At 35.8% G+C, this 9,969-nt stretch overlaps 1 protein-coding gene across 1 annotated transcript; it reads left to right on the top strand.

Moving 5' to 3' along the window:
• Window positions 1–3,232: 3,232 nt before the first annotated feature.
• LOC131056247 (disease resistance protein RPV1-like) lies at window positions 3,233–6,831 on the top strand. Its single transcript, XM_057990605.2, has 5 exons — window positions 3,233–3,759; window positions 3,874–4,969; window positions 5,084–5,359; window positions 5,477–6,160; window positions 6,361–6,831. The coding sequence occupies exons 1-5, from the start codon at window positions 3,233–3,235 to the stop codon at window positions 6,829–6,831; spliced, it is 3,054 nt and encodes a 1,017-aa protein (XP_057846588.2).
• Window positions 6,832–9,969: the final 3,138 nt, after the last annotated feature.

Here is a 9,969-nt window from a genome sequence, read left to right as displayed (position 1 = left end):
AATTGAATATTGATCAACACTTTTTGACTAATTTTTTAGGAGAGCTATTTAGAGAAGCTCCTAATCTAGATTCTTCATATTTGAGTTGACAAAAATACCTCATGGTCAAGTTTTCCTATCAATAGTACCCCGCACTATTAGCGCCAAATCACAGACATTGGCTTCTCTCTATATCATATTTCTATAACTAAGATTCTTTGTTGGTTTACAACTCTATATCTTCCTATTTATACTATTTCTTGTTGAAATACCCAACTCTTACATCATTTATCATTATATCTTATCCATCACATCAAAATAAGAAAGAGAATAATCAACCATAGTATCTAGCTTTTCCAAGGACCTAAGTTGGGCCAAAATATTGTTTCTCTAATAAAATGAGTTGTGAATGGTTTTTATTCCTAGTTTACATGATTATACTAGTGAATTGTGTTCATCATACATTTCAATTTGGGAAATAGTTAAGCCTTAGCTATTTTGGGATGAGTCTAGCTTTTTGGGGATGGGATTTCCTTGAACTATCATAACCTTGGTCTCCTCTTCTACAAAATTAAGGGCGACCTTACATTCATAAAGAAAATAAATTAAAGACTTTGAAAATTTTTTTAGTACTTTCAAGAGACTCCTATCATGGAATGACTTGACTACCCAATTCTAACTCTCATGACTAGATCATAAGACTTAAGATACTATCATAGAGACCATCCTAATGGAAAGGTTTCCCAAAATTGTGTTACATTCTTCTAAACCTTAATTGAAGGATTGCTAGTGGACACCTAATATTTATATCTATAAGTATAAGTCATGTCTAAAGTATTGTTGGCTTTCACTCTATCTTTCTATTGTGCTTAGTTTAAACTAGAGGTGGAATTTGTGGTTATGTATGTTAATCTGGCAACATAGGTTTTTCAACATCTGGTCAATTGTTATTAAGTTGAACTTCAACAACTTTTCTTGATGTATTCTTTTCCAATGCCTACTAATGGGGTATCAACTCTAACATATGGGTACTCAAGATCCTTCCTACCCATTCTATGGGTAAATGGAATCTTTCAAGAATCTCTTTTGGTTCTATCATATAGCTCAACAACTCTAGAATTGGATTCATGATTTTGTTTACCCTTCTAGGTTAGAGCCTCTCTCTTAGCACATGGATTGTTTGAGGGATTGGCCTCACATTCACCTCAAGTATACCTAAATATGACATTCTTTAAGGGTGGTGATTTCCTTTAGCATATGGAAAGATAGAAATAATTTTTTTTCTCTCATTGAGTCATTGATCAAAATGTTCTGCTTTATTTTAAAGCTATCATGTGCCAAAATGTATTGTTACAAATTTAGGCACAATCTCATAAGGTGACCTTCATGGTTTCTTATCTTTAGGTGCTTCTTGACCACTCGAGTAATATCCCATTTACAATTGTTAGAATTCCTTCTATCCATCCTTCCGTCATTGAAATTCTCATATTTGTAGCTAGCATAAAGGGGGGAGTTTCTAAGCCCCTAGGAATAGAAGAGTTGTCTTGGGCCATGGTTTTTCTTCCCATTGGTCTCATGTTTGACTCCAAGGCTTGGATTCATCCAATGCACCTAGAAAGTGTGTTTCTTGGTACATCCTTAAGGACTAGTCTCACCTTAGCTCGCCCTAATGGCCATTCGGCTAGGTTGCAGGAATACCTTGTAACCAAAAAAAGAAAGGGTGGAGCCTCTCAATTGACTACTTGTTGTCTCCAAAATATCAAGCTCATCATCTTTATTTTAGTGGCCAAAGTGGTTCATCACAACCAATATTAACTAGTGCTTTACTTCTCATCCCCCTAGGGGTGCTACTTTAGGGTGGCCTTCTAGGGGATAGGACCATTGACTAGTGGTGCCTCTAGGTTGTTGATTCTTCATCCCTCCATATGGTTTCCTTGATTGGCTTTGGTGATCTCTCCAATGTATACAAAAGACCAAGATAAAGATGTTGCTAAAGATGAGGGTTGAAATTTTCTTAACATCACTCCCAACCCTATGGATGTATGGGGTATGTCAGATGATCAAGAATCTCTGCCTCCTTTGGCTATATCCACTTTTATGTCAACTCGATGTTGATATAAATAAAAAATATAATTCTTATTTACTATATTAAAATATATTATTTAATAATCTTAGAAACATAATGTGAATTACAAAAGTAAATTTCAGATTTTTGTATTTATTGCCTATAGTAAATTATATATTAAAGGCTTACATTAGATTATTATATATTTCACTGTTTAGTAACATTTTCAAGAACTATGATTTGTATCCAAAAAAATACTTTGTTAATTTAAATTGTGCATAATAATATATTTTAAAATAATAATTAAATTATTTTCAATTCTTTATTAAAGATAGAGTTTTATAGTATTTTCATATTTAATATTTATGGTTAATAATATCTACAAAATTATATTTTATTAAAATGTCGAATGAGAGACATTTAAATGACCAAATTATAATAAAAAAATTATATGACACATAAGGGTGACCCTCAAATTCAAGGCTTCCTTCCCACTTACTCGAAATAATATTATTTAATTTTATTTATACGAAATTAGATATATGTATCAAATTATATCTAAAGATCACTCATTAATATTTATAATTTCATTTTGATCAATAAGAAAAACTAAATATTATTTTTTCAAACTTTTAATTATTAAATGAAATAATTTTTAAATAAAATAATATTTCCAAACTTTTTTAATTATAAAAATATAATTTATAATTTTATCCAACTTAATTTTCAATGAGTAGGTAAGATGTAAGAGAGTATTTCCCATCTTCTATAGAATTAAACTCTCAAGACGTGAAGGCTTTAATTTAATTTTTCGTCCAATTATAGCCCAAAAATTAAAAACTAATTATAGAGGTCGTCGGGACTCGGGAGTCGGACCAATTCCTTACGAAAGTCTTAATCAGTAACAACTACGATGGGATAACCGGCCGAAAGAGGACAACCATTACAATCTAAAGTTTTACGGAGGCGTTGACGAGATCCAAATTCGTTCTACCATACATAGCCGGTACTTTTCATCCATATTGAATACTTGATCATTTCTATATTCTATCCGTGGCATCTTCTTCCTCTTCTAGCCCTTTCGCCGGCATAGAACCAATAGGAGAAAATGCTCTGAATCGCCTATTCTTGTCGATGCATTTATTTGTCGTCCTAATCTGCTTAGCTCAAACTTTCTATCTTCCATGCATGGCATCTTCCTCCTCGTCTAACCTTTTCGCCGGCATAGAACCTCCAACCAAGAGGAGAAAAGTTTCTGAATCTCCACTTCTAGTTGATGTATTTATTAACCACAGGGGCCCTGACGTCAAGGAAACGCTGGCTCAGAATCTTTACGATTCTCTCCTGGAATCGAAAATTCGAGTATTTCTGGATAAAGAGTTAGAATCGGGACAGAAATTTACTCCTGCCATTGAGAAAGCCATCCGCTCTGTCTCAATTCACATTGCCATCTTTTCAGAGCAATACGCCAAGTCTCCTTGGTGTTTGGATGAGCTTGTTCTAATGATAGAAACCAAGGCTACAATTATTCCAATATTTTATGATGTGAAGCCAAGGGATCTCCGTTTCCGTTACGTAGCTGAAACGGTACTGTATAGAAATGCATTTTGTAAATATCGAAATGAAGGCCTATACTTGGAAAAACTCGACGGCTGGACACAAGCCCTCGAGAATGTCTCATTTATGAAAGGTTATGAATTCAGCAAGGATAAAGTGTAAGAAATTTTTCATATACCTCTTTCAATTATCCAAGATTTTCTTAAGATTTTGTAGCCCTGGTTTTGTGGTGTAACGTTATGACTAAATTCTTTGTTGCTTTTAATTTTCAGGGATAAGGATAGTTTGAATAGTGTAGTGCAGGCAGTCAAAAAAGTGTTGGAAAGGAAAAAACCTTTACATGTTGCAGATTATCCTGTGGGGCTTGAAGATCTGGTGAATGAATTCGAAAGGGTTTGTGGACAGCCAGGGGATAAAGTCAAGATTGTTGGGATCTATGGAATAGGGGGAATTGGAAAGACAACTCTGGCAATTGAATATTTCAATCGCAAGCGTGGTGAGTACGATGGGTCCTGTTTTCTGTTTGATGTGGCTGAAAAAGAATTGCCTGCATTGCAATCTAAGCTCCTGAATGATCTTGTACTCCCGCACCGAGATCCTCTAACCAAATTTGAAGATACGATTGAAGGAAAAGGTGATCTCAATTATTATCTGCCAAAACTCAGCGAGTACCGCTTTCTTATTGTTTTGGATAATATTGATGATAAGAAGCAAATAGAAGCTCTATTGGTTAGAGATGCCCTGAATCCTCAGAGTCTAGTCATCGTCACAACCCGTGATGAGGGGGTGCTCAAAGGCATTATTACTACTTCCTATGAAATGAAAGAAATGAATCCAACGCACAGCACTGAACTTTTCTGTTTGCATGCATTCAACCAACGAATTGCCGAGGAGGGATACATGTATTTAGTTGAGAGTTTTCTGACAGTGTGCATGGGTTTACCTTTGTATCTCCGAGTGCTAGGCGAGATTGTTTGCGGTAGTGATAAGAGTGATTGGGACTTACTACTGAAGGAGGTTAGGGAGGAAATGCGTGGTGAAATTCAGCAGGTACTTCGGAAAAGCATTGAAAATTTGAATATTGCTCAGCAACGGATGTTCTTAGACACTGCGTGCTTCTTCATCGACAAGCCAAAGAGTATGGCCATACAAATATGGGAAGTTGCAGAGAGGAGCGTCACGGTCGAACGGAGCCTTCGGACCTTAAAAGAGAAATCTCTTGTTCATGCAAGATTGGATCGCCAGGGATTTGAAGATGGAGAGCATCCTCTGACAATGCACGTCCTCAACCGCGATTTAGGGAGAGAACTAGCAAAGACTTTGATCCCTCCTACTCGCGTGTGGCAGCCCAATCATCTTAAGGTTCTGGTGTGTTTCTTCTGTCGGATTTCGAATTTAGAAGATTTGAACTGGTTTTAAAACATTTATTTGAAACAATAACTTTCTTATTTTGTTCCTATTTTCTATGAAATAAAAACGCAGGAACAAAAGGGGTTTCCAAACATCCTCAAGCAAGCAATAGACAGTGATTACCGATTTCTCCATACTTGTGAGTTCTCCAAACATTTTCAAATCACATACTTTATTGGGAATGTAGTCAATTTTGGAAGGCCAGCAACTACCGCTATATTATGGCTTGAGCTTGACCTCAACGGGGGTGAACGCACAACTATTCATCCAGCGATTCCACTGCAAAGTGTGCAATGCTTAATAATTGCTCGAGGACGTCTCACAAGGTTGTGGCAGAAAGATGCAAAGGTAATTTGTCCATACTTTTGGGTTCAAATATTAAGTTTTTTTGGTTAGTGCTAGGCATTTTGGATCAGTAATAGTTGTTTATGAAAAATAAAGAAACAATTTGGTTGCAAATTTCAGCAACCTTTGAATCTGAAACAGCTACAGCTTAATGAGGTGGAATGGGTAGAGTGCACAGAGTCATTAGCAAAGTTGAAGGACTTGGAAAAGCTCGTCCTGGGCGGAAGAAATGACAACAACAAAAATAAAAAAATGAACGCATCATCCTTATCAAATTCCCTTGGACAACTCCAGAATCTTAAAGTTTTGGTTTTGAGGCATTTGGGGTTAAAAGGGGTAGTGGCTTTTAGAAGTAGTACTCCACACTCTTCCATGAGTAGCCTTCAAAAGCTACATATTAGTGACGAAAAACTTGTAAGGAAGGTCACAATTGATGGAGCTCGTTGTCCACGGATTCAATTTCTCTTCCTTGAATCCATGAAAATATTGGAGAACATAGATTTATCGCTGCTAACAACACTGGAATTTCTCCAAGTGAGGAAGTGTCCAAAATTGGGAAAGATATCGGGAATATCTGATCTGCAACAGCTTAAAGTATTGAGTATACGTGAATGTCCTAATGTAGAAGCGGACAGTATTGCAGGTCTGAGTTGCCTAGAGAGGATTGTCATTGATAGATGCCAGAAGCTGAACTGTTTTACAGGTATTGAACATTCAGAACATTTGGGCACCGACAAATTGAAATATCTACATCTTGCAGCACTTGGCATTGGTGGTGTACCGAACTGCATTCGTAAGTTGAAGGTAATAAATGCGTTTTCTTTAAATACAAATTTTTCATTTTGATGGAAATACTCCTTTCAAATCTTCAGTTTGCTGCTTTTCCCATCCAAGATTGATTATAAGCAATACTCTAAAGAGAAGGTCTATTGTCGTTCATTTTATCTTTCTACTTTGGTGTTGCTATGAAAGAGTAATGAAGCGAGTTCTTTTTGTGATTTCAGAAATTACCATCGGAGTTCACGACTGTAATTGGGAAAGCAGCAAATGAAGCCTTGTCAACTCTAAAAGACAATCTTTGTTCTGATCTTATGGGCGATGGAGGTAAAATTCATATTACTCAGAATTGCATGCCTGAAGCATCACTGGAAGAGATCCAGCACTCGTTGAGGGCTGTCATTCTCTGTGCTTTGATCCATAGCAATGATGGTGAATTTCTACATATTGACTCGATTCACACTGATATACCAGAAGGAGAGTGGATCCCTCATCCTCATAGCTTGATTGACTATTATATACCGAAAGGAGAATGGATGGTTACATTTGTAACTAAGGCAAAAAAAATTGACAGGATTCCGACTCTGTCCTATGCTTCTGAAATTAAAAAGGGGTGTATAATAATGCTGAAAAATGGCGAAGAAGGAAACGTCTTATCTTTACTGAAAAAAATTGTTGATCAGATATATGAAGCCTAATTTCTGATCACTATATCTGTCTTCAAATGGTGTGGAGTGTTTGTTGGAATATAATCTCAACTACCTCCACCATATGGTCAATTTTATAATCTAAAGCCTCCGTATCAACATTATTAATTGCCAGGAGCTTTTGACAATTTCAAATCTTTCGTATCGTCCATATCTGCAGTCTACAGAGCTTAGTCAGATTTGAATGAATTGTTTCAAACTTGTCTACTGTCACATCCACCATCTTCACCCACTTTCTGGCACTTTCTGGATGTTTCTGATATTTATTGTTGACTTATCTTCTCAGTTTCGTGCACTACAAGTTTTAATGAAATCTCCCATATTGTCAATGTATTCCACAACGATTATTAGACCTCAATAACATGAGGCATTTTGTAATCAGTTCTGTGTTAGAATAAAAAATGGATTGTAGAATTAAAATCTGGTTTTCTTTTATCTGCCCTGTTTTTCTTTTGCTTTGTTTTTTGCTCTCTTGTTTCTTTCAGTGGTATCAGAGCTGAAGGTTAAAAGTTATTGGGTTAAGTGACTGAGAAAGTTTTTCAAAGAGATAGAAGGGTTTTTCAGTCTATAATGGCAGCTCCAAGCACAAGTTTGAAAAATCCACAAATCCCATAGTTTAATGGGAAAAATTATGATTACTGGGCAATCACAATGAAGACATTATTTTTGTGCACAAGATTTATGGGAGTTTGTTGAAAATGGCTACTAAGAACCAGTAGATGCAACATCGTATAATGCATTAACTCAAGCAGAGAGAGACTTATAGAAGGAAAACAAAAAGAAAGATTCAAAAGCCCTCTTCTTCATCTTTCAAGGAGTGAATGAAAGCATTTTTCCAAGGATTCAAGCAACAACAAAGTCCAAGCAAGCATGGGACATTCTTCAAACAGCCTATCAAGGAATGGAAAAGGTAAAAATAGCTAAGTTGCAAATGTTAAGAAGGGATTTTGAGACCATCTACATGAAAGAATTAGATACAATAGAATCATTTTTCACTCAAATCATTGGATTGGTAAACCAAGTCAAATCTCATGGTGAAAACCTTGAAGAAAGAAGAGTGGTTAAAAAGATTTTGTGAAGTTTGCCTACAAGATTTGAATCTATTGTGGTGGCCATAGAAGAGACAAAGAATCTCCCACAATTTTCAGTGGATGAGCTTCATGCTTCACTCATTTCTCATGAGCATAGACTGAGCAGGTCAACAAATTCAAATTCGGAGCATGCATTCAAGAGACAAGTCTCAATCAACCATGGTAGAGGCAGGGGAACAACAAATTTCAGAGGTAGAGGAAGAAATTCATATAAAGGTGGAAGAGGCAACCCATCAAACTCAAGTGGAAGAGGTAGTAGTCTATCAAGCTCAAGTGGAAGAGGCAACTATCAAACATCAACTCAAAATCAGCCCCAAAGCCAAAGGTATGACAAATCCTCAGTCCAATGTCATTATTGCAAGAAATTTGGGCATTACATGAATGAATGTAGAAAGAAGCAATATGATTCCAGACAAAAAAGTGCAAATTTTACCAAGGAAAATCAAACTAAGGACAAAATGTTCATAGCTTGTAATGTTGCACAAGAAAGTGAGAAAGATATATGTTTTTTAGACTCAAGTTGTAGCAATCATATGACTAGAAATTTGGAAATATTTTCTAGTTTGGATGAGTGTAAAATCAGATGTAACATTGGGGAATGACAACAAAGTTTCAGTTATGGGTAAAGGTAGTGTCAATATTCTAACCAAAATGGGGGAGAAAAAGTATATTTTAGATGTGTATTTTGTTCCTGGGCTTAAACATAACTTAATGAGTATAGGGCAGCTCATTCAAAAGGGGTATAGAGTCTATTTCAAGAACAAAGAATGCACAATTTTAGACAAATTTCCAAGAAATTAGCTCATAGGAAAAGTCCAAATGAAAAGCAATAGAATGTTTCCCCTAAGGATAAAACCAGATTTGAAAGTAGAGTTTTCTCAAGAACATAACACAATGAATCCACAAGTGCATGAAGAAAAAGTTGCAGCAGTCCCCCAAGTAGTTTATCAAGCTGAAATTAAAGATGAAAATTGGTTATGACACCTAAGATTTGGGCACCTAAACTTTGAAAACTTAAACTTATTGTATAAGAAGAAAATGGTGAAGGGGTTGCAACTAATAGAAAAATCGGATAGAAAATGTGAAGGATGTATTTTGGGTAAACAACATAGAGAATGATTTCTAGTCAGAAAGTCAATTCGTTCAAACAAACCATTAGAGATTATTCATTCAGATTTGTGTGGACCAATGCAAACACCTTCCATTGGTGCGAGCTACTACTTCTTGACATTCATTGATGACTTCACAAGAAAAATATGGGTCTACTTTCTAAAACATAAGCATGAGGTGTTTCATTATTTCCGTCAATTCATAAGGTTCTTGTTGAGAAACAAAGTGGGCACTACATCAAAGCATTGAGAACAGATAGAGGTGGTGAATACATTTCAAATGACTTCATAAGATTTTACAAAGACCATTGAATCCACAAACAATTCACCACAAGGTATACCCCACAACAAAATGGTGTCGCTGAAAGGAAAAATAGAACAATAATGGAAATGGCAAGAAGCATGTTGAAGGCAAAACATTTGTCAAATGAGTATTGAGCTGAAGCAGTAGCATGTGCAACATATATAATTAATAGATTTCCTACTAAAAGTGTTATAAATATGATTCTAGAAGAACCATGGAGTGGAAGAAAACATAATGTTTCTCATATGAGAGTATTTGGATGTGTGGCATATGCACATGTGCTAGATGAGTTGAGAAGAAAGTTGGACAACAAAGGAGAAAATTGTATATTTGTAGGATATAGTGATGAGTCAAAGGCATACAAGTTATACAATCCAATCAGCAAAAGGGTTATAGTCACCAGAGATGTGCAGTTCATAGAAGATGAAGCATGGGATGGAACCATGGATAAAACAATCAATACTGTAGCCAACATACCACAAAAAGAAAATGAAGATTTTATATCAGCAAGTACTCCTTCAAATGTGACTCCTCCTATAGCTATTCAAGGTCAACAAATGACACCATCAAGTGTAAGGACAACCCCACACACTCAAGAAAATACTCCATCAAATGTGCAAGTAAC

The sequence above is a fragment of the Cryptomeria japonica genome, chromosome 7 (genome assembly GCF_030272615.1).
Source record: "Cryptomeria japonica chromosome 7, Sugi_1.0, whole genome shotgun sequence".
Lineage (NCBI taxonomy): Eukaryota > Viridiplantae > Streptophyta > Pinopsida > Cupressales > Cupressaceae > Cryptomeria > Cryptomeria japonica.
The sequence above is the reverse complement of the archived record's forward strand: the minus strand, read 5'-3'. Positions and strand labels throughout refer to the sequence as shown.

What these genes read in the sequence shown, in the direction of transcription:
- LOC131056247 (XM_057990605.2), top strand. Translation starts at nt 3,233, where the DNA reads ATGGCATCTTCCTCCTCGTCTAACCTTTTCGCCGGCATAGAACCTCCA. An exon ending in CCAATCATCTTAAGGTTCTG is followed by an intron (nt 4,970 to 5,083) that starts GTGTGTTTCTTC and finishes ATAAAAACGCAG; the next exon opens with GAACAAAAGGGGTTTCCAAA. An exon ending in ACTGCATTCGTAAGTTGAAG is followed by an intron (nt 6,161 to 6,360) that starts GTAATAAATGCG and finishes TTGTGATTTCAG; the next exon opens with AAATTACCATCGGAGTTCAC.